The 25,231-nt window shown below is 42.2% G+C and overlaps 1 protein-coding gene and 1 pseudogene across 1 annotated transcript; both read left to right on the top strand.

The window, feature by feature from the left end:
• The first annotated feature begins 286 nt into the window (after positions 1-286).
• Positions 287-12,403, top strand: LOC136476916 (ADP-ribosylation factor GTPase-activating protein AGD3-like). The gene is made up of 19 exons (XM_066474898.1): positions 287-687; positions 2,109-2,185; positions 2,282-2,382; positions 2,694-2,764; positions 3,187-3,249; positions 3,341-3,385; positions 3,749-3,814; positions 3,908-3,955; positions 4,049-4,144; positions 4,226-4,267; positions 4,874-5,089; positions 5,171-5,302; positions 5,428-5,649; positions 5,733-5,819; positions 5,899-6,234; positions 6,680-6,801; positions 6,901-6,994; positions 11,155-11,651; positions 11,888-12,403. The coding sequence occupies exons 1-19, from the start codon at positions 643-645 to the stop codon at positions 12,000-12,002; spliced, it is 2,475 nt and encodes an 824-aa protein (XP_066330995.1). The 5' UTR covers positions 287-642; the 3' UTR covers positions 12,003-12,403.
• Positions 12,404-13,042: 639 nt separating this feature from the next.
• On the top strand, positions 13,043-24,008 carry LOC136476915 (disease resistance protein RGA2-like; annotated as a pseudogene).
• Positions 24,009-25,231: the final 1,223 nt, after the last annotated feature.

A 25,231-nucleotide genomic window follows, 5' to 3' on the forward strand; every position in this document is an offset into this window, starting at 1 on the left:
GCTAGCCCAGCATGCTAGACTAGCCGTGCTTCTCGAGCCGGCCCGGCTCGATAAACGGCCCAGCAGGTCATGCCTGGGCCGTAGGTCAGACACGGTGCCTGCCTCGGCACAGCCCGGTAGGCACGACGTGCTGTGCCGGCCCGAACCCCATCGGGCCATGTACGGCACGGGCCCGTGCCGTGGCGGACCGGCCCGTCCCGTTGGACTTCTATACCGGTTGCCACCCCTCCTCCTCCTTCCCTCCCGGAACGAGGAGAGAGAAAGAACGTACCGTTATTCCCTCCCAGGCTCCCTCCCCTCTTGCGCATTCCACCACCCCGCTCGCTCGACTCCTCCCCCTTTCCCTCCCTCCTCGCCTCGCTTCTCGCCGAGCCACCCGACCAATTCCCCCGCCCTCCACGTGCCCAGATCGCCGCCATTCCCTTCCCCGCCCCGCCCTGCCGCGACGAGGCCGCGGACACCGCACCTTCTCCCGTCTCCCCCCGCAGCTGCCTACCTTCGCGCGGCGGTGGGCGAGGGTCCCGGCGGCCGGCGGCGAACAGGCGCGAGGCGGAGCGCCGCAGCGTGCCCGCGGATGGGCTGGTAGGAGGTGGCGAGTTTCCGGAGGCGGTGGCGGTGACTGTGCCAGCGGCGGCGGCAGCCATGTATTTCGCCAAGCTCGATGACTCACCCATGTTCCGGACGCAGGTGAGAGGAGCATAATCGTGATCCGGCGGATCTCCGTCCCTAGAGTTCCCGTAGGTGCGTGCGTGCGTGCGTGGGCGTGTACCACCTTTTGCTTGGATTCGTACCGGCTCCCGGATTCTGCCGCGGTGGGTACTGGGCACTGAGCAGGTTTGATCCGTGCGCGCGTGTCTCCGCCCCCAAATTTTATTGTCTCTTCCTGACCTCCTTGGCGGCGCTGTACACATGGCCGGTGCTCGGTGGCGGACTGCGGGAAGGGAAACGTTGCTAACTCGCCGCTGCTTCTCTTCTCTGCACGGTTGATGCGCGGCGCGTGCCCGGAATCTCCCTTATTTGTTTGTTTATTTGTTTTGTGAATGCACGTGGAAAGCGTAATTCCTTCCCTCTGATTTTGCCCTTCCGCGGATCGGCAGGTCTGCATTGCGGCATGTGGTTCCATTTTATTATGACCGCTCTGTATTGTCGCATATACTTGTTTTTACTATGTGTGCCCGTGTGTGCGTGTGCGTGTTTGTATGATGTGCATCTGCATTGCAGCATGTCGTTGAATTGTCAATTAGTCAGGTTTGTTGCTTCTTTGCCAATATTTTGTGATTTTTCCGTGGCACCACAATGAGTGGTCCAGAATTAGCTTGATTTCTTTTCAAAATTCGTTTTTTTTTCTATGAAGGGGCATTACTGGACTAATGCCGCATAGTGCTGTGGCTGTAGGCGCATCTCTGTTTGCTGCATATCTTTTGTCGTACATACACTGGCACTAGTTTGATGTACAATGTAGGTTCTCGTTACCAGTTAGCACCTATGAGCTTTGAAGCAGTTTAATTTTGTTTTCTGGAGTTGGATTTCAATTTGTCACTAAAACAAATGTGCTTCTTGGTATAAGTTGTAATGTACGTCAGCTGACTTATCCATATCATTCCAAGTTCATGCTTACTGCACAGCTATTTAGTTTTTCAGTATTCATGGAACTACCTCAATAGTTTTGTTGGTGAATCTTCTGTTTTCTGTTCGTGCATTGTTTTCCATAATCTGGTCTCTCCTTTCTTCATTTCATAAAATTTGCTAAGTAGGGGAGCCCTGCTTCATATATTGCTGATTGTTCATTCTGATGCCTTTAAAATGAAATAAGAGGTCTCCCATTTTTTTAAAAATGAAATAAGAGGTCTCCCATTTTTTTTAAATGCGTTAATGAACTTGCACGGCACTTTTAAAGTTTTCAGTTCTGAACATAGTGTAAAAGAATGCTCCTTCAAGGAGATGTTATGAATTGTCCAATTTAGAAGGCATTTGCAGAACTTATATGTTCAAGCGTAACTATTAATATGGAAGAAACGAATTTTCTTACTGGTTGCAGTCATGAATGAAACTTTGCTTCCTTTGATTGATGACTAATTTTATGCACCTTTCTGTTCCATTGAAAACAGATACAATCACTTGAGGAGAGTGCTGAATTGCTGAGGGAGAGATGTTTGAAGTTCCATAAAGGTTGCCGTAAGTATACGTAAGTGACCATTCATTGCCCATGCATTTATTTTCTCACCGGGAGTATGGTTGAGCTGCAATTCACTCCCCTGCGCCATATGCCCTTTTGTTTCAGTGAAGGGCTAGGGGAAGCATACGATGGAGATATTGCATTTGCCAGCTCGCTTGAAACATTTGGAGGAGGCCACAATGATCCAATTAGTGTTGCTTTTGGTGGTTAGTCATGTTATTTTCTTTGTCTGCTTTTCCCAGCAGCATTTATAAACTTATCATGCAAGTATGCAGCAGGATTTTTTTTATTGTTTTGTTTTGCTTAATTGTTCTTGCCACCATGTCTTCGTCCATGAAAAATATATAATGTTCAATTCTTTAGTATTTTACTGTTTCTTTTAACTGCTTTCATTTTTCAACCTGCTTATATTACTTGTTTCTCATTTCTTTATTACTCTTTCCCCACATAAGAGTAGAGTTGAGCTCAATGTCGTCAGTTCCTCTATTGAGCATACTGAATTTTCATCTCCTTTCAGGGCCTGTAATGACCAAATTTACAATAGCCTTAAGAGAAATTGGAACATACAAGGAAGTCCTGCGCTCCCAGGTAGTGCATTTCTTATTTAGAATGTGATTATATGTATTACTTAGGCCAAATTCTTGTTTTTCCTCATAATGAGATGCTTATACAAGGAAGGCCTGAAAGTGACTGCACCTTGAAACATCCCTTTATAGTCTGTTATTGAAATATCAATGTCTCAATGTGAGTTACCAGATGATATTTTATGGGAAGGAATATCATTATACTTTACGTTTCTTATACCTTTTTCTCTTTTCTTCTGAACATGCACCTTATGTAAGAATTTGGTCTCCCAAGCATCATTTCATGTTGAAACTACAAAGTCATATGATTAGGGTGGAATGTGATATTTGTTGTTCCCTTATTGAAAGTCTAATTTATATCATGCCATGACACATCTAACTTTTATTAATTTACCTGCTCTAATTTCTGATCCGGTTTCCTGACAGGTTGAGCACATGTTGAATGACAGATTACTGAATTTTGTTGACATTGATTTGCATGATGTGAAGGTACTAGTATTATTTTCCATTAACAAAAAATCATTAAAATCCACATTGAGAATAATTGAATGATATAGTGTTCTGTTCAATACATTTTCAGGATGCTCATAAGCGCTTTGACAAGGCTAGCCTCTCATATGACCAGGTAATGCTGTTCCTCGCGTGCGATGTATTTTCTTTTTGCGTCGTTTCATAGATAACAGCAAAAACATCCTCTTTCCCCACCCATCAATATTTGTGGAATTTGGCAAGTTTCTGCCTGGGCATAACGTGTACATGCGATTCCTATGCTGTCTGTTTAATGATTGATAACGAGACACCTGATCGAAATTTAGAACTGTTCATTACTTGATGTTTTTGCTATGTTTCTGTTATTTTTCTGCTAAATTGTTATTCTTTCATATTTTTCAGCCACAGTTGCTTTGCTGCATAATTGTAATATTATTGCTTGCTAAATTTCTAAGAGAGAGTATGCTTTTAACTTGTGAACTGGTTGGTTTGGTTATAGATTCGCGAGAAGTACCTATCATTGAAGAAAGGTACCCGACCGGACATAACAACGGCAATTGAAGATGTAAAAACCATTCTTATTCAACATTTTACAGTGTTAACACAAATTAAGGCATATCTCCCTCCCCCTTAACTAAATAGCATTTGTAATAACCAGGAGCTTCACAGTGCTAGATCTTCATTTGAGCAAGCTCGTTTCAACCTGGTACGGTTTGCATTGTCCCTTACTTTGCTCCTTAGTTTCTGAGCTTCTATGCTTAGCATGCCATTGTTTGTCATATCCATGTTAATTTGTCAGGTCACTTCACTTTCCCATGTTGAGGCAAAGAAGAGATTTGAATTTTTGGAGGCTGTTAGTGCGACGATGGACTCACATCTTCGATATTTTAAACAAGTACCTCCTTGCGTATTTTACCTTGTGGTGTAGCTATGTTATGCATGAATGAGATTAATCCTATCAATTACTATTTGTCAGGGATATGAACTACTGCATCAAATGGAGCCATACATTAATCAGGTAACTCTTAAACCATTTCCCTTTGTATTATGGTGTTAATGCTTTGCTCTAGTAGTTACATATCTTAACATGTAAATATTAGCACCCTGCATTTCTGCTTTCAATTCACTAGTTGGACAGGTGAGGTGATCTTTGCATGAGTCCAGTTCTCAGTGCTCAGTGCAACTTTGCAGTTACTTTTATATATACTGATGATGGTCTTGATTATTATGAGAAAATAATTGGACTGAGTTATCCCCAAGTAACTAAGAATTGCCACTTTTTTTGAAATAGAATGAAATTCTATTACATGGATCAGTTCTATAACAAAAGGCTCTGTTGATTTTGGCTTACGACAATATTATCTAGGCGGCTTATTGGCTAGTATTTAAATTGATCAACTCTGTCGCTTTATTTTGCATTTTCTTGTTTGTTACTGACATTATAGCCAAAAATTTTGTTATGTCAACCAGCCATGCTTACTGAGATTTGTTTGTTTCTGCTTTGCTTCATTAAGACGCAGCACAGTTTTGCATGTTTCTTCAATGTTTCTGTTCTTCTACTTAAACTACTCATAAATATTGACAAAAAAGTTTTTCTTCGACCTGTTTTTAAATTCTTCTTCAGGTTCTTGCTTATGCACAGCAATCAAGAGAAAGGGCAAATAAGGAACAAGCTTCTCTTGTAGAGAGGATGCATGAGTACAAAAGGCAGATAGACCGGGAAAGTCGGTCTTCTATAAATGGTTTGAATGATTCTTATAATGGTGATGGAATACAGACAATTGGCAGAAGTTCACATAAACAGATTGAGGCAGTTATGCAGTCAACTTCAAAAGGCAAGGTAAGACACTAATACACTGGAGATCCAAAGCAGGTTTACAGTTTGAAAAAGAAAGTTAAATTTGTGATGTACTACTTCCAGGTTCAGACCATTCGTCAAGGTTATCTTTCGAAAAGATCTTCAAACTTGAGAGCCGACTGGAAAAGAAGGTTCTTCGTACTTGATAGTCGAGGAATGTTGTACTACTATCGAAAGCAAATTACTAGGCCACCTGTAGGTCTCAGTTGTAACATTCAGTGTTGAAATGCTCATTAAGTTGGCATAGTATTTTGTTCCATGATGCATGATATATTTTAGTTCAGATACTTTCCTCAACCATTTTGCCTTTGATCATATAGGCTGGTTGTTCCATGCAAAGAAGCGTTAACCCCCCTGAACATGGTTCTGGGTTGTTGAGCAGATTGTTCTCTTCTCATTACCATGGTATTATACATGATGAGAAGTCTGTTGCACGGCATACTGTAAATTTGTTGACATCAACCATTAAAGTTGATGCTGAGCAATCAGATCTGAGGTTCTGTTTCAGAATTATTTCACCCACAAAGATCTACACATTGCAGGTATAGCACAGGTTGGAGCAGTCTGTCTTATTGAATATGATTAAGATTTTCATACTTCATGAACACATCTGCTATTTATGCAGGCAGAGAGTGCTGTAGATCAGATGGATTGGATTGAAAAGATAACTGGTGTTATTGCCTCTTTACTGAGCTCACAATCCCCAGAACAGGTTAGTAATGGATGGCTTCTGTTTGGATTGCATGTATTCTGGAATATTCCGGTTACAGTACTTGGCTGTTCTATTTCAGTGTTTTATGTCAAGCCCTAAGGGCAGTGGTCATGATAGGAGTACCAGTGATGGAAGCTCCTTTGCAAGTTCAGTGGAATTTGAACCTTCTGTAATCGATGATTTAGTACTGGACAAGAACTCTGGAAATGGGCAGCATGATGTCAGAGGCACACATCATCACAGAACCAGCATGAAACCTGAAAAACCAATTGACTTGCTTAGGAAAGTTGATGGCAATAATATGTGTGCTGACTGTGGTGCTTCGGAACCTGATTGGGCATCATTAAACCTTGGCGCACTTCTATGCATAGAGTGTTCTGGGGTGCACAGAAATCTTGGAGTGCATATATCAAAGGTAACCACAAAACTTTTAACTATTAATTCTTTTTTTTTATAGACGTTTGTTTCTCTTGATGGTCATGCACATAGATTGATTTCTGCATTCATTTATTCTTTAAAGCCTAGAGGTTGTTTCAGTGTGTGCATGATATCAGATAAATTGGGCTTTGGTGCAGTGTTGCTATCACACCGACAGCTACACCTAAAGTGACAAAACATGTACATGTTTTGCATAGAGAAGGAAGTGAAACATGATTGTACCTTTGCCCAAAAAAAGAGTGTCAAAACTTAAATTGCTAAAGGATTTAAAATATAAACCTGTTGCCAAAACAATGATTTTTTTTTTTCAAATTATGTAAATAGGGTTTCTTATAGCTGAGTAACATTTTTGTATTGCTAATTTAGGATAATTATATTTATTTTGATAGATTAGTAGCCTAAACACATGCATCTTATTTCAGGTGAGATCTCTGACACTTGATGTCCGAGTTTGGGAGCCATCTGTAATCAATCTCTTTCAGTCATTAGGCAACATGTTTGTCAACAATATTTGGGAAGAGATGTTGCCCGATGATAATTCAAGGTAACATATTATGTCTGTTTTGAATCTTTTTATGAAGTAATTCAATGTTTTCTCTATTGCTCTCCAGGTAACAAACTTGCGACATTGTTTCTTTTGCAGTGCTGATGGATCAGACACACCACAGTACCTCTCTGTTAGCAAGCCTAAACACAAAGATGTATTCTCTGCCAAGGAGAAGTTTATTCATGCCAAGGTATTCACTACATTCACAACTGCCTGTATTCCTTTGTTCTTTAGCAATGGATGGGGTGTAAAACCAAATTGTCTCGAAGAGTCTCCATGCAAAGAATGGTTGTACAAATATGACTCCTTAACAGTTTACTAAATAGAGAACTCCAGTCCCAATGTGGATAGTGCCAATTAGGATGTGCTGCCAGCTCTGGACATTCCTTCTGTTGATTCAATTATTTTCCATATAATAAGAGGGCTTTAGACATCCACCTGTATCTTTTTTTTTAAAAGGCTCTGTTTCTCCAAGGTCACACAATTAGCACACGTATCTCATTGCGTAAAGATTATCAAGCAAGGAAACTCTCTGCATACCTTGCTAAGAAAATTTCACCCGATGTTCTGTAGTGTTTCGCACATGAACCCTACTCCATGATCAGTCATAGAACCCAGACCTCAAATGAATGAAAAATGTTAATGTCAAGTCCTGCATAGATGTATTGCACTAAGAGTAAGATGGCCATGGCTCAAGAAATCTGAACCTAATAAACCCTGGGCAAGTCTGCCACTTCAAGTAAGCAAGGATGTTGAATGCCTTCTCTCCCTGGCCATTATTACTGAAATTGGTGATGGAGCCAATACCCTTTTTTGGAAGGATAAATGGTTGACTGGTAAGAGCATCCAAGATCTTGCACCCAATCTGTATGCTCTAGTATAAAAAAGAAGGGCAAGCAGACGCACTGTGATGTCTGCTCTTGTTGAGGAGAAATGGCTGGAAGATATTCATGGGGAAATATCAGCGCAAGCATTAATGGAATATTTTGAATTATGGGATTTATTATTAGGAGTGGTATTACAGGAGGGGATCCCTGATAGGCATATTTGGAGGCTTTCAGCCTCAGGAGAATATACAGCTAAATCCGCCTATGATGCACTATTTGAGGGTGCCCTCAGTTTTGCCCCATATGAGCGCATCTGGAAATCTTGGGCGCCCCCTAAATGTTGCTTCTTCATGTGGCTGGTTGCTCACAATCGCTGTTGGACAGCAGACAGGTTAGCTCGGCGAGGTCTTCCTCACCCGGACCGGTGTCTACTATGTGATCAAGAGGAAGAGAACATCCAGCACCTCCACATTGGATGTGTGTTTGCAAGACAATTCTGGTATGACATCCTACATAGCATCGGTCTTGCAACACTTGCCCCGCAGCCAGTCGATTCCTCCTTTGATGCCTAGTGGGATAAGGCGGTCTTGACAGTAAGCGGAGATGCGCGAAAGGGATTGAACATTCCCTCATCATCCTAGGCGCCTGGACCATCTGGAAGCATTGAAATGACTGTGTCTTCAATGGAGCTACCCCTAGACTGTCTACGGCTTTGAACCTGGCTCGGGAGGAAGCCCTTTTATGGTCTATAGCTAGTGCTAAGGGACTGTCCCTGCACACAGCTCGGGATGATGGTTAGAGGGTGTGTGTGTGTGTCAGTAAGCGGGTGCAAGATCTTTGGTCAGGTCGTTCATCTCTGTCATGGCGATTAGTTTCAGTCAGTAAGCGGGTGTGTGTGTGTGTTTGGGTCTCTGTATAACTCCTTTTCTCTACTATTAATACAATGATACACAGTTCTCCTGCGTATTCGAGAAAAAAAAAGTCCTGCATAGACTTTTGTAGAGAAAACATGGTTCTGTAGCTGAGAGTTGATTGGATGGTTTTATTTTGTTTTATCGGCCAATATGCTCACCTCCTTTTTTCCTCATAAATTGAGACCCACTGTATGGATTCCTTTTACATTATATATGCTGGGAAATCATATGGCGTCCTCGTTAGCTAAAATATCATGTTACAATGTTTCAAAAATCATCACAAAAATCATGTATGTAGTACACCGAAAGTTAAGTGTAGCCACAGCAATTCATAGTGTCACTGTCAGCACATGATGAACAGTGGTTGATTGCTTGTCTATTTTGTTTCTTGGCATCTAAGATGAATTTCAAACTGAATTGTTGTGGTTGTACTTAACTTTAGGGGCTCTTGTGTTCTTGCCCCTACTTTGTTGTGAAATTGTGATTTTGCCCTCGTTTTTCTAACTTTCTGATTTTGCTCTTAACTGTTCACAAGTCAACGCGATTTTGCCCCTGGTCAACGGTAAAAATAGGGGCAAATTCGCGTTGACCAGGGGCAAAATCGCGTTGACTTGTGAACAGTTAAGGGCAAAATCACAAAGTTAGAAAAACGAGGGCAAAATCACAATTGCACATCTGTGTAAGGGGCAAGAACACCATTTTCCCTTAACTTTATGTGTGCTACATACATGATTTTAAAAACATTGCAACATGGTATTTAGCTAACGAGGGCGCCAGCCCCCCTGGGCACCAAATCTTCCCTCATATATGCTATACTATATGTGAACTAGATAATTTACTCTTCATGATGTTATTGAGTTGAAACTACTCCCTCAATTTCAGATTGTAAGTCATTCCGGCTTTTCTAGATACATAGTTTTTAGAGTAAAGTGCACCAGCGGTCCCTAAACTTGTACCGCTGTGTCATCCCGGTCCCTAAACTCGCAAATCGACCATTTAGGTCCTCAAACTTGTTCATCTGTGTCATCTCGGTCCTTAAACTTGTTCGACTGTGTCATCCCGGTCCCTAAACTTACAAATCACCCGTTTAGGTCCTCAAACTTGTTCAGTTGTGTCATCCCGGTCCCTAAACTTGATTTTGAGTCTCATCTGGATCAAAACAGGGTGATCTAAAAACTTTATATCAAAAAATAATTCATAACTTTTTCATATGAACTCGAATGAAAACAAACTTTATATAAAAATTGTAGCCCTCGACGCGATCTACGACTTTGTAGTTGAATTTTTTTTGAATTAAAACTGTTTAGGGTCCCAAAATATTATTATATGTTTATAGATTTTGAAATTTGAAATTTAAAATTAAATTTTGGGACACTAAATGACTTCAAACAAAAAACTTTTCAACTACAAAGTTGTTGATCGTATTGAGAACTATAACTTTCATATAGACCATATCAATATCCAAGATTGTTTGATAATTTTAAATTTCAAATTTCAAAATCTATAAACATACAATAATATTTTGGGACCCTAAACAGTTTTAATTCAAAAACTTTTCAACTACAAAGTCGTAGATCGCGTCGATGGCTACAATTTTGATATAAAGTTTGTCTTCATTCGAGTTCATATGAAAAAGTTATGAATTATTTTTTGATATAAAGTTTTTAGATCACCCTGTTATGACCCAGATGAGACTCAAAACCAAGTTTAGGGACCGTTGGTGCACTTTACTCTAGTTTTTACTATGTATCTTGACATCACGTCCATATAGCTATGTACCTAGAAAAAACCAAAATGACTTACAATTTGGAATGGAGGGAGTAATTATCAAAAGGAAAAGGAAAAATAATAGTTCGTCCTGCAAGCTACTAACATTGATGATGTACTCACAGTAGTATTTTTCTTGGTATTTTGATCAATACTCTCACCAATCAAAGAACAAAAATTCCATCCAAGAATGTGTTCAGTCAAACCATTGTAACTTTGTCCAAATATGTATTTAGAGTGAAATATACGGTCAACCCTTGTCAGGTCCACCAACTTACAAATTGCAGTTTTAGGCACATAACCTTTTTAAGTGGTTCACCTCCAAGTTTAGGGGTCCGAAAAAATGCAATTTATAAGTTGATGGATCTCGATGGCACAGCCTGACAAGTTTAAGGGCCACCATGAATTTGTCTTATATTTAATTATATTAAATAGACCATGCAGAAATAGTACAAATAAGCTTGTCTCAAAACTAGCTTTCTATAATGTTTCTTTTGGTTTTGAAAAATATATTACAGTAGAAATTGGTGGCAAAATATGTGTCTGGACATGATGCATTCCAAAATGACACTTAGCGGTGACTGGAGGGGCTACATTCTTGGCAAGATTCTTGAAGTTTCGTACGAAATTACTTTAGGCACTTCCCAATGCTCATCCATGATCACATGCCCATGAAACCATCTGAAAACAACACTGCATGAACTAGAATCTCTATAGCGTTAAACATGGTTCAATGTGTGTATTTATAGGCCTATTTGAAGATCTTCATTTTGAAATATGTGTCATATATCCCAATTTGGTTGCTGATTTTTTTTTAAATCTTTTCGGTGTAAATTTTGCAGTATGTAGACAAGGAATTCATACGGAACCATAGCATGGATGAGAATCAGCTAGCTCAGCAGATGTGGAATAGTGTAGCTGCAAATGATAAGAAAGCATTATACAGTCTCATTGTGAGATCACGTGCCAATGTAAATTTAGTTTATGGAGAGATGCCTTGTAGCCCATTTTTGACTCTTGGAAAAGCACTTCAGCAAGAGCAACCGGCTTCACCACCTGATGGAAGTCCTAGATTTTTTGATTGCAATTCACATGACAAGATTTCTCCTCGAGAGCCCCTTTCCCCTGCTAGCACGAGTTCACGCACTGATGACATGGAGGACGGTTGTGAAGGTCTCTCCTTGCTCCATCTTGCATGCCGTGTTGCAGATGTTGGGATGGTTGAATTACTTTTGCAGTATGGTGCTAGTGTAAATATGAATGATTCTAGGGGTAGGACACCCCTTCATCACTGCATTTTGAAAGGACGACATCGGCATGCAAAGCTTCTCCTCTCCAGGTATGCAAGAAGCTGACTATTCAGGAATTTGATCTTGGACTACATGTTTGATTTGTCAACAAGGTTTATTCGAATCACTACTAGTATAATACTATATAATAATAATCATCAGAGCTCTGTTTTGTTTAGCGAAGTGTGCTTTCTGCTTTTCTTTATGGGAAGAACACTGAAATGATCCAGCAAAGCGGCAGGAATGCAAACACAAAGTCTCATTTTCTTTTTTCGTTTGTATGCAGAGGGGCTGATTCACAAGCCATGGATCGAGATGGTAGGACAGCATTACAGTATGCAATCGACGGTGGAACAAGCGACGAAGACATTCTTGCGTTGTTAGAGGACCATAGTAGATAATCTGGCAACCACACCTTCAGTAAACCAAGGTCCTCTTGGTGTGGTCGACTCAACTAACAGGGCTCCAGCCCCGCCCGGTCCTAGCTTGTCGTGCAGTCAATCCAAATTTAAGGCATGAAAGCAACCTATGTACATGTTGTTCTAGGGCTTCAGTATCATGATGCGCCTGTTGTTTCTTTCCCCACCTTTTTTATTGTTTAGCATCAGTGGTCCTTATTTAGTCATCTGGCAAACGGTTTGGTTTTGTTTGCTGCAGGTGATGCATAGTAAGCTTGTAAATGGAGTTGCTTCTCTTTCATCATGAAGTAGATGTGCCATTCTGATGAAAGATGATTGTACATATCGAGATGTGCTGTTGTGGTATATGAAATATGAGCATGGTGTGGATGGTTTATACGAAAGTTGTGCCTTGCTTAATCAAAATAGTTTGCATTATTGCAGGGATCTTTTCATATAGCATTTTGAAGCTCAACCAGAATAGATTGCAGATAGTGCAAGATTGACAGAAAAAACTGCATCATCCCAGCAGAAGGTAGACGTTTTATTTTTTTCTAACGTTCTTTTACACATGATACTGCCAGCTCTCAGAGTCTACTCTATTGTTCGCGTGCTCTGTTCTACCTTGCAACTTAGCTGCAGCTGGCCTGCCTAAATAGTCACCGACAGGGCTTTCTTTGCTTTTCTTTTTGTATATATGGATTAATACAGCAATTACACGAATAACTCAAGAAATGAAGAAAATATAGGGACGGCTTTATATGAGAATCGTTGTGCTCAATGTGATTTGCAATGTTGTAGTTGATAAATTTTCAATTTAAAGTTGTTTTGGTGGCCAAAAAAGTTGAGAGCAGTTACGAAAATTAGATATGAGAACTAAAGCAGATCTGAACTTCATAGATACCTTTTGGCTGTAATTTCTTTAAATGGTCTATTACAAAGTTGCAGGTGGCACGCGCACTAGCAATTTTTTTTGGTATTATTATTTTATTTAAAAGGCGCACTAGCTAGCTACGCGCTCGTTGGCGTTGACGACAAAGGGACTGATTCCTTCGTCCCTCACAGGCCCACTCCCCTTCGTCTTCCTTCCAGATTGCGCGCCACCAGCACTCCCCACCCCACTGTCTCTCGCAATCTCGCATTCCACATCGCGCGTACAGCTTGCAGTCAAGGGAGAGGCTGAGAGCCATGCCGGCAAGGGCGCCGCCCATGGCTGAATCGCTGCTCCTCCCCGTGAGGCCGCCGACGCGCTCGTCCAGAAGGTCACCCGCATGTGGGGCGTCGACGGCGACTGCCGCGACCTAGAGCTCAAGCTGCTGTACGTGCAGTCCCTGCTGACCGACGCCCAGGCGAAGGCCGAGGCGGACACCGAGGCCGGCCGCGTCGTCAAGGCGTGGATGAAGGAGCTCAGGGCCGCCGCGTACCAGGCCGACGACGTCCTCGATGACTTCCAGTACGAGGCGCTGCGCCACGAGGCCTTAAGCCTTCGGTCTACCACGAGCAAAGTACTTGACTACTTCACCTCCAGGAATCCACTCGTGTTCCGTCATAAGGCTAGCAGGGACCTCAAGAACGTCCTGGATAAGATCCACAAGCTGGTGGAGGATATGAAGAAATTTGATCTGCTGCAGAGAGAGCCAGAGGCGCCACAACCTCTGTATCGGCAGACGCACTCTGCACTGGACGAGTCTGCAGACATCCTTGGAAGAGACAACGACAAGGAAGTCGTGGTGAAGCTGTTACTCGACCAGCAAGATCAGCGGAATGTGCAAGTTCTGCCCATCATTGGTATGGGAGGTTTGGGCAAGACCACACTGGCGAAGATGGTGTACAATGACAACAAAGTTCAGAGGCACTTTGAGTTGAAGATGTGGCACTGTGTCTCAGACAACTTTGAAGCTACTGCTGTTGTGAGATCCATCATAGAACTGGCTACAAATGAGAGATGTGACCTGCCTGAAACCATAGAGCTGTTGAGAGAGAAACTGCTGGAAGTCATTTGCCGGAAAAGGTTCCTACTTGTTCTAGACGATGTGTGGAACGAAGAGCAACAGAAGTGGGAGGACGGCCTAAAGCCACTACTATGTTCTTCCAGTGCTGGATTGGGAAGCATGATTGTTGTCACAAGTCGAAGCCAAAAGGTTGCCTCCATAATGGGCACCCTTTCACCCCATGAACTAGCATGCTTGAGTGATGATGATTCATGGGAATTATTTTCGAAGAAAGCATTTAGTAAAGGAGTGGAGGAGCAATCAGAGTTGATAAAAATTGGCAAACATATTGTCAACAAATGCAAGGGACTACCTCTTGCTTTGAAGACAATGGGTGGCTTGATGAGCTCCAAATATAAAATCAAGGAATGGGAGGCCATTGCAAAGGATGATAGGGTTGGCAAAGGTGAAGTACTGAACATTCTAAAATTGAGCTACATGCACTTGTCTTCTGAAATGAAGCAATGCTTTGCCTTCTGTGCAATATTCCCTAAGGACTATGAGATGGATAAGGATAAGTTGTTAGATAATTAGGCATTTTCATAATCAATTTAATCCAGAAATAAAACATCAGCAGGTTCGTGACGACATATATGTGCATATGTATATCTCTAACAAACGCTACAGCATGCCTATATGATATACTGATCGATACAGCTGATCGATACAGTAAGTACGCAAAGTACTGTAATCACAAAGATAAGAGTGTACCCAGCGGAGGGTCCCATGCCGAGGGCATCGGAGGCTCCATTTGCACCAGACATAGTGCGTTGCTTGAAGTCGTGGACCACAGTCGATGCAGGAAGATGTTCGCAGTGCAGTCCCACGAACAGTCACTAGAAAGAAGACGGGTTCCATGAGCGATCACCAGGAAGAAGACGTCGGACGAGCAGTCGCGGAATCGCTCCTCAAAAACCTAATCGCCGCACACCCCGTGCAAGGTTCGCAGGCGGACGAGGGTTCCGGAGGCACCTGCTCTCCTGCTACTCCGTGCGCGTAGAGGTACGGGACGGGGAAAGCCAAAGGGCGGCTGAGATGTGGTCTCTCGAAAGCGAAGGAAGCAGAAGGACTGACGGAGGACTTTCTGTTTTATGCCTGCGGCGGGGAGGGAGAGAGCTAGCGGAGGAATTTAGGAGTCGGAGATACGGAGAGATGGTAACTGGCACAATCAACTCGCCTCCACCATCAATGAGAGAAACTCCCATAATTATGTAGATTAAGTGACAAAACCTGGCCACGCCCGGCCGTCCGCTTGCTCGCCGCCCGCCTCGCCACGCCCACGCCCACACCCATGGCCATGGTTCACGGCTCACGGGCCACGGCCTCGGCCTACGCCCACGGCCCCGCCCGGCCCGGCCGGCAGCGGCGGCGCGCATGCGCGTGTGGCACTCCTTTGTCATTTTCTCAGTTTCTCAATTAAGATGGATAATTTCTAACCAAATAAGCTGAGTAAACGTTCAGTCTTAAAATCCCATACTGTATTAAACCATACAACGCTTAATGTTACGTACCGTAGAGTTTTATTTGATTTATTAAATATTATACGGGCCAAGCCCATAATATATCCAACAATTTCCACCAAACTCTAGGGTTTGTAACAAAGTAGTCTCAGAACCACATTTCTTTTATATACCAGTGTTTCGATGAAGATTGTTAAGTTGAACATCCATCTAAAGCAATAGTTTCACTCAGTCACAACTGAACAGTTGGCTAAGCCTTTAATTGACAGTTTTGTGTGAGGTGAATGTCACTAAAGTCCTTAGCTGATACTAGGCTACAAAAGGCATCCCCTCTATTTGAAGCATATAAGTTATACTCCAGTGCCTTTCATAAATATTTAGAGAGCAACCAAATCTCATAGACTGTGACCAGCAGTCTGACTCATATAGGTGTGTTCCTTAAAAGATGTTCTGTAGGACAACATCTTTGCTTTAGCAAGCCACTTGGAACACATTAAGGTAAAAACCAACCTACCTTACAGAAAGGAAAGATATGCATCACAAATTAGTCTTACTAAGGATCTTTTCTCACAATTTACTACTAGCTTGTTTCACCATCCTACTTCACGGGATCTCTGATCATATAGAACAGGTTACCACTATAGTAAATTTCATGTGGGTCTCAAACCCATCTCTCTCGATACACTTTTTATCACATTGCGTGATAGACCCTTAGTGAACCGATCTACCAGATTGTTAGACGTGTGAACATAGTCCAACGCTATTACTCCGAAGTTTTTCAATTTTCTGATAGATTTTAGTCGTCTCTTAATATGTCTTTGTGGACTTTATGTTATCCTTAGAACTGTTAACCTTCGTAATCACAGTCTGGTTATCACAATTCATAGAAATAGCCGGTATGGGGTTTTCAACAACCGGTAAATCCATAAGGAGATCACGAAGCCACTCGGCCTCAGAGCCAGCGGTGTCTAATGCTGTGAGTTCTGCTTCCATTGTAGACTTCGTTAAGATAGCCTGCTTACAAGACTTCCAAGAAACAGCACCACCTCCAAGCGAAAACACATATCCACTTGTGGCATAAAGCTCATCAACATCAGAGATCTAGTTGGCATCATAATAGCCTTCCAGCACCTTCGGATGTCTGGTATAACGAATACCATAGCTCATAGTGCCTTTTAGATAGCGCATCACTCTCTCAAGAGCACGCCAGTGATCATCTCCCGGGTTTGACACAAACCGGCTTAGCTTGCACACAGCAAATGAGATATCAGACATTGTTGCACTAGCAAGGTATATGAGCGAACGAATGATCTAGGAATATCTCAATTGATCCCTTGCTATTCTCTAATTTTTCCTCAATAGCATACTCGGGTCATAAGGTGTAAGAGCAGGTTCACAGTCACTAAACCCAAAGCGACTCAGCACCTTTTCCATATAGTGGGATTGTAACAGAGTTACTCCACCATCACCTTCTCTTAGAAGCTTGATATTAAGAATAACACCAGCCTCTTCCAAATCTTTCATTTCAAAATTAGTAGATAAAAATTCCTTCACCTCCTCAATCACTTTGAGGCTGGATTCAAAGATCAGTATGTCATCAACATATAAGCACAAAATAACTCCTTCACCCCCACCATACCGATAGTACACATATTTGTCAACTTTATTCACAACAAAGCCAACAGATGTTAGAGTTCTATCGAACTTCTCATGCCACTGCTTAGGAGCTTGTTTTAGGCCATATAATGACTTCAATAATTTACACACCTTGTCTTCTTGACCATTTGCTACAAACCTATACGGCTGATCCACATAGATCTCCTCCTCTAACTCTCCGTTTAGGAAAGCTATCTTAACGTTCATTTAATGAACGATAAGACCATAGGAGACTGCCAGGGAAAGCAAAACTCAAATTATAGTCAATCGAGCAACTGGTAAATAAGTATCAAAGAAATCCTCACCTTTCTTTTGAGTATAAGCCTTGGCCACAAGTCTTGCCTTGTACCTCTCGATAGTACCATCAGGCCTAAGCTTTTTCCTGAACACCCATTTGCACCCTATAGGCTTGCACCCATAGGAACGATCAACTATTTATCAAGTTCCATTAGACATAATAGAATCCATCTCACTCTGTACTGCTTCCTTGCATAAGTCAGCATCAGGAGAGGAATATGCCTCTTCAATAGTCGTTTATGTGTTATCCACAAGGTACACAATATAGTCATCACCAAAAGACTTTGCAGTCCTCTGTCTCTTACTTTTTCTAGTGACTATAGTGTCATCCTCCTCAGGATTTTGCATATAGGGTTCCTCAATTTGTTATGTCGGAGTAAAATTTTCATGCTCATGGGAAATTATAAATTTATGACCAGTCATGCTAGGTGCATTTTTCATGAAAAATTTATTCTAAAAAAATATAGCGTCTCTAGATTCCATGATTGTATCAACAGCCATCTCAGGAACACTATAATTTATAATTAAAAATCTATAACCCACGCTGTGAATAGCATAACCAAGAAAAACACAATCAACAGTCTTTGGTCCAAGCTTTCGCTTTTTATTTATTGGCACATTCACCTGTACCAAACAACCACAAGTTCGTAGGTAAGAGAGATTTAATCTCTTCTTCTCTCATTCCTCGAATGGTGTAATTTCTTTGTTCTTTGCGGGCACCCTATTCAGGACATGACACGCTGTCAATATAGCCTCACCCCACCATTCCTTAGATAGTCCCGCAGTCTCTAACATGTCATTAACCAAATCAGTTAGAGTGCAGTTCTTTCTCTCTGCAATCACATTGGAATGTTGTGAGTATGGTGGCGTCCTCTCATGAATAATTCCATGCACCGCGCAAAACTCAGAAAATTCATTTGAGAAATATTCTCCCCCGCGATTAGATCGCAAAAGTTAGATTTTCTTCTCAAGTTGATTTTCTACCTCAGCTTTATAGACTTTAAAATAATGCAACGCTTCATTTTTAGTTTTCAATAAATACACGTAGCAAAATCTAGTACAATCATCTATAAATGTCATGAAGTATCGTTTACCACCTTTAGTCAATTCGTCATTCATTTCGCATAAATCAGAATGAACGAGTTCTAATGGTGCTAAGTTCCTCGCCTCAGCAGCCTTGTGAGGCTTGCGTGGTTGCTTCGATTGCACACATATCTGACACTTAGAACCTTTGACTAAGTTAAATTTCAGGATTAAATTCGGATTTGCAAGCTGCGTGAGACAACCAAAATTAATGTGGCAAAGTCGTGAATGCCATATATTCGACTCATCCAAAATATTAACATTGCTCACTACTTTATTACACACATCATCAAGCAAAGATAAGAGGAACAAGCCTCCGCAATCATAATATTTTCCAATAAATGTTCCATGTCTCGACACAACACACTTATTGGACTCAAGCACAATTTTAAAGCCATCACGATATATTTGAGAACCGCTAACAAGATTCTTCTTGATAGAGGGGACATGCTACACGTTCTTTAATAGCACCGTCTTTCTCGAAGTAAACTTTAGAACGACCGTACCAGTACCAAGAACACGCACATGCGAACCGTTTTCCATCAGCAAGGCTCCAGTCCTACTGGCCTGATAGGAAGTAAACAAAGAAACATCAGCACACATATGAATATTAGCACCGCTATCCATCCACCACTCAAGTGAAAGACAAGCTGAAAGAACAAAAGGTAAAGAATTACCATACCTAGATGTTCCTCCTCTAGTCTCACTAATCACCACGTTTGCTGATTTCTTGTCTTGCTTATATTTACGGTCTGGGCACGCACTTGCCCAATGCTCATCACTTTCGTAAACAAAGCAACCTTCACCTTTCTTATTGTTTTTCTTCTTAAACTGAGCAGTTTGCTTAGGCTTTGTATTGTTGTTCTCTTGCATGTTATTCTTCTTTTTATTACGGGATGCAAATGAGTTTTTCTTCTACACCATATTGGCAGTGGAAGACTTAACTCCTTTTCTACGGTTGTCTTTTGCTCTCGTCCTCTCCTCAACATTAAGAGATCTAATAAGCTCAGCCACGCTAAACTCTTGTCTCTTGTGTTTTAGAGAAGTAGCAAAATCCCTCTAAGAAGGTGACAGCTTAGCGATTATACCGCCGGCCACAAATTTGTCGGGTAACATATATGAAAAAATATTCTAGTTCCTTTGCTAGCGCCTGTATCTCATGAGCCTGTTCCACTACAGAACGGTTTTTAACAATTTTATAGTCATACAACTGCTCCATACGGTACAGCTCACTACCAGCATCAAAAATTCCAAACTTTGCCTCAAGAGCATCCCATAACTCTTTGCCTGATGTGCAAGATATGTAGTTTTTCTCATACTTACTATGAAGTGCACTAATCACGGCGCCTAGAAACAGGTTATCGGCAGCCAAGAACTTTTGCTCCTCCTCAGGAGTAAATTGTTCAGGCCTCCCCTGTGTGGCGTGATAGCAGTTCATAGCAGTCAACCACAATACCATCTTGGCACGCCATATCATGAAATTCTGACCATCAAAATTATTTAGCTTTAAAGCAACAGCAAAACTACTGCCATAAAATTGCCTAACATTAGGTTTTTGGATTGTTAGATAATTAGGCATTTTCATGATCAATTTAATCCAGAAATAAACATCAGCAAGTTCGTGACGACATATTTGTGCATGTGTATATCTCTAACAAACGCTACAGCATGCATATATGATATACTGATCGATACAGTAAGTACGCAAAGTACTGTAATCACAGAGATAAGATTGTACCCAGTGGAGGGTCCCATGCCGAGGGCATCGGAGGCTCCATTCGCACCAGACATAGTGCGTTGCTCGAAGTCGTGGACCACAGTCGATGCAGGAAGATGTTTGCAGTGCAGTCCCACGAACAGTCACCAGAAAGAAGACATGTTCCACGAGCGATCACCAGGAAGAAGACGTCGGACGAGCAGTCACGGAATCGCTCCCCAAAAACCTAATCGCCGCACACCCCATGCAAGGTTTGTAGGCGGACGAGGGTTCCGGAGGCACCTGCTCTCCCGCTACTCCGTGCGCGCAGAGGTACGCGACGGGAAAAACCAAAGTGCGGCTGAGATGTGGTCTCTCGGAAGCGAAGGAAGCAGAAGGACTGACGGAGGACTTTCTGTTTTATGCCTGCAGCGGGGAGGGAGAGAGCCAGCGGAGGAATTTAGGAGTCGGAGATACGGAGAGACGGTAACTGGCGCAATCAACTCGCCTCCACCATCAATGAGAGAAACTCCCATAATTATGTGGATTAAGTGACAAAACCTAGCCACGCCCGTCCGCTCGCCTGCCACGCCCACCCCCATGGCCCGGCCCGGTCGGCGGCGACGGCGGTGCGCGCGCACGTGTGGTACTCCTTTGTCCTTTTCTCAGCATCTTAATTAAGATGGATAATTTCCAACCAAGTAAGCTGAGTAAACGTTCAGTCAAAATTTCATACAGTATTAAACCATACAATGCTTAATATTACGTACCATAGAGTTTTATTTGATTTATTAAATATTATACGACCAAGCCCATAATATATATCCAACATAAGTTAATCCAACTATGGATTGCAAACAATTTTATTCATGCAGAGGGAACGACAGATTTGGTACAGAAAGGTGAGGGCGTTCGGCTGGTATGTTTTTGGCTGATTTCGGATGATTTCGGATAATTCAATAGTATTCTGTGAGAGAGAATAAACTGAAACTAGCTGAAACAAGCGGAGAACCTACCAGTCGAACGCAGTGCTTGTTTTTAACGTGTTGGTGTGGAGGTCATTTATTCAGGATTTGAATGTCAAGATATATGAAAGCCAATTTCCGATTCCATACAAGTATTTGGCTCCATACAAGGCAATTGGATGTAAAATGCATGATTTAATGCATGACTTAGCAAAAGAGACTACAGATGAGTGTGCTGGTGAAGCAGAGCTGATTCAGCTGAAAACATTGATAAACAATGTACGTCACGTCCAGTTGTCATGGTCTAAATCTGATATGAAACAGCAAATCAAAAGATTAATGCAAAATTCATGTCCTTTACGCACTTTATTAACTCGGTCAAAGCACATGATGTCCTTTATGCACCTTATTAAATTATTGTCTGAAGGATCTGATTACAAGGCACTTACGGAGTTAAAACTATATCATTAAGAGCAGTATGTTGGGAAGGCCAATCTGTTATCCATGGAAAGCTCTTAAATGCAACACATTTAAGATATCTTGATCTTTCTTGGTCAGATACTGTTAGATTGCCGAGTTCAGTTTGTATGTTGTATAATTTGCAATCAATGATTCTCAATCATTGTAAGAACTTAGAGGTTTTACCTGAAGGCATGCGAACTATGAGAAGACTCGCCCACATTTATGTAATAAGATTTGATAGGTTGAAGCGGATGCCTCCAAAACTTGGTTTGCTACACAACCTCTGCACGCTGACAAAATTTGTTGTGGACATTGGAGATGGCTTTGGTATTGAGGAGCTCAAAGACCTGAGACAGCTTGGAAACAGGTTGGAACTATTCAATTTAAGCAAAGTAAAGAGTGGATCAAAGGCCAATCTTCATGAGAAACAAAACCTAACCGAATTGTTTTTGCATTGGGGTTGTGACATATTTTACAATCCATTGCATTATGAGGTCATCAGTAATAATGAGGAAGAGGTCCTGGAATCTCTTGTACCTCATGCTGAGCTCAAAACATTGGGGCTATATGGGTATGTTGGCCTATCCATCTCACGATGGATGAGAGACCCACAAATGTTCCAGTGTTTAAGAGAACTATATATTTCCAACTGCCCAAGATGTAAGGATCTGCCATTAGTGTGGTTGTCGTCTTCTCTTGAGAAATTGTATTGACAACATGGACAACATGGACAGCCTGTAGAAAACGATGGTGTTGGATAGTTTACCCGAGTTGGAGAGATGGGCAGAAAACAGTGCAGGAGTGCCTAATAGCTTGGTGGTGTTTCCCAAGCTAGAAGAGCTGCGCATCATCAACTGCAACAAAATTGCAACTCTTCCGGGAAGCCCAGCTCTCATTTATCTAAATTGTTACAATAATCCTGTAGAAGGCTTTGTTCCTATGGGCATGCCTTTGGGATCTTCTCCATCTCTAGTGAGCTTGCATATTGGGACGCTGGTAGACTTGGTGAGTCCTGTAAATGATGATAAAAAACAAAGCCAAAGACGTCCGCTAGACTCACTGAGAAGGTTGCGTGTACACAATGACAATGGCTTCATATCAGTGTTCAACTCATCCAAATTGCAACTTGGGCTTGGGGATTGCTTGGCCTTCGTGGAACAATTGGAAATCCGGTCATGCAACAATATTGTCCGCTGGCCAGTGGAGGAGTTCCGATGCTTGGTTCGCCTTCGGTTTCTGTATATTAGCGCCTGCAACAAACTACAGGGGAGGGGCTCATCATCCGAGGAAATCCTTCGTCTGCCCCAGTTGGAACGGTTAAATATCGAACAGTGTGATAGTTTGCTGGAGATTCCGAAGCTGCCCGCTTTACTTGAGGAATTGGAGATCGATTTGTGCAAAAGTTTGGTGGCGCTGCCTTCAAACCTTGGAGATCTAGCAAAATTGAGGCATCTCTGGCTGTGCGGCTGTGGTGAGCTGAAAGCGCTGATGGCCTCACTTCTCTTGAGCAATTGAGGTGTCGCGGGATCCATAAATTCCCGGAGGGTTTCCTCCAGCGGCTCCCAGACCTCAGATCCCTATACATAGAGGGCTGCCCCGACCTGCAGAGACGTTGCAGGGAAGGTGGGGAGTACTTCGACTTTGTCTCTCCAATTCCAGAGAAATACATTGCCGTAGAAACAGAGGCCCAAAAGAAGAAGTCCATGAAGAGGTTCCTCCCCTTGTGCGGTGGTGACTCTCAGAGTAATTGAGGTGCGTGCTCGGTGCTCCTGCATCTACCACCTCTCTTCTACTACCTTGTTTTATTTCTATTTCCTAACGTAGAGCCCGCTACTGCTTTCTTTTGTTTATATTTTGTTTTGTTTGCCTATCTACGCATATACATACTGTTCAACGCACAATTTATTCTATCTAAATCATTTTCTCTTTCTTATTTTCAGTTATTTAGGACACTGGATTTGAAGTTCCGTTTGACGGGAAGAAGCTCGCCACATTATTCTCTTTCTCTTAGCAAGTATATATCGTTGCTCAACACGATCCATGACCATGGGCGAGGCCAAGTTATTCTCCTTCTATTCTGGGCTACTGAAACTGGACCCTTACTCGGTGTGGTCAGTTTAAACAGACACGTAGAGCTGAACTTTCTGAAAGCTGACATGCAGAGGTAAACTTCAGACTCAGCCCTTGCTACAGCGGTTCTACCAAATCACGTTCTCAAGCTCCACAAAACGGCAGTTGTACAAAATCAAATAGAGGCCTCTCTTGTGCTCTCTTTCTCTCTATGCAGTGGTGTGTGTGTGTGTCAGTTTCGATTTCTGTTTCTATATTGCAGGGATGCTGATTCACAAGCGACTGGGATGGTAAGACAGCATTACGAATGCAAATCGAATCAGTAAAAGAACAAGCAGCAAAGAGATTCCAGGATTTGCACATTCGAGGGGCCACTGCCTTCCATGACAGAACCAAGCAGCAATGCTTGCAGCTGGCACTTGGTGTCGCAGGACGCGCAGTGCAACCGGCACTTCAAGCTCCGACCTGACAGGTAACACGCTGACCTCGGCGGACGGCGGTTGGTGACAGCAATTGCACGCGGACTCTGTGATCGCATCGGTTGCTATATGCGCTGAAATATCCATGCTGGCTCGTCTCCGCGGTGCAAAACCCCAGGTGTAGCTTCCTCTCTTCTGTCGATGTTGTGAAGTTGGTTCGCCTTGTGGCCTCGAGTAACTGACGACGACGACCTATCACAAAAAAAAGAAAGAGAGAGATAAGATTGTATTTAATAGATTTGATTTGTTTTGATTTTCTGGAGCGAGGTCCAGAGTGCAGTACACTGGCAAAATGTCGCACGAATCTGTTAATAATAACTTATTGCAGTGTGCAGGACTCGCTATGCCTCCGAACAGTGTGGTCACTAACTCCTGGCCACCAACGCATGGATCAAAACGGATCGGATACGGACGGATATCATCGATATTATATTTATTTTCATATTTCTGTTCGGATTTGGATTTGAATACGGATAGTGTCAACTATGTCGGATAGAATACGATTGGATATCGACATCATAAATATGCGATTTGAGTATTCGGATACGGATACGGTATCGGATGCTGGATATCCGGACTCGGATACGGACAGATCTCAACCCCTCTAAACGGATTCGGTTTCGAATACGGTCGGAAAATATCCGTACCGTTTTCATCCCTGCACCAACGCCCCTCAAGCTAGCGGTAGAATTAGGGGGTGTTTGGTCACAGGAGGCACACATAGGATGTTTATACAGACTAGGAGTATTAAATATAGATTAATTATAAAATTAATTATATAAATAAAGATTAATTCATGAGATGAATATATTAGGTCTAATTAGTTCATGATTTGCCTATTTGATGCTATAGTTAACATGTGCTAATCATAGATTAATTAGGCTTAATAGATTCGTCTCGCGAATTAGTCACTGCTGGGTGTGGGGGGGGGGGGGGGGGGGGGGGGGGGGGCTGACAGAATATCTTAGTTTGGTCGATTACCTTAAATATATGTATTCGTGTACAATGATTATTTGCAACAATTATGATTACTCAAGAGTCAGGACATTAAATATGAGCATAGCTAATAAATG

Source organism: Miscanthus floridulus, chromosome 8 (genome assembly GCF_019320115.1).
Source record: "Miscanthus floridulus cultivar M001 chromosome 8, ASM1932011v1, whole genome shotgun sequence".
In the NCBI taxonomy this organism is placed as follows: domain Eukaryota; kingdom Viridiplantae; phylum Streptophyta; class Magnoliopsida; order Poales; family Poaceae; genus Miscanthus; species Miscanthus floridulus.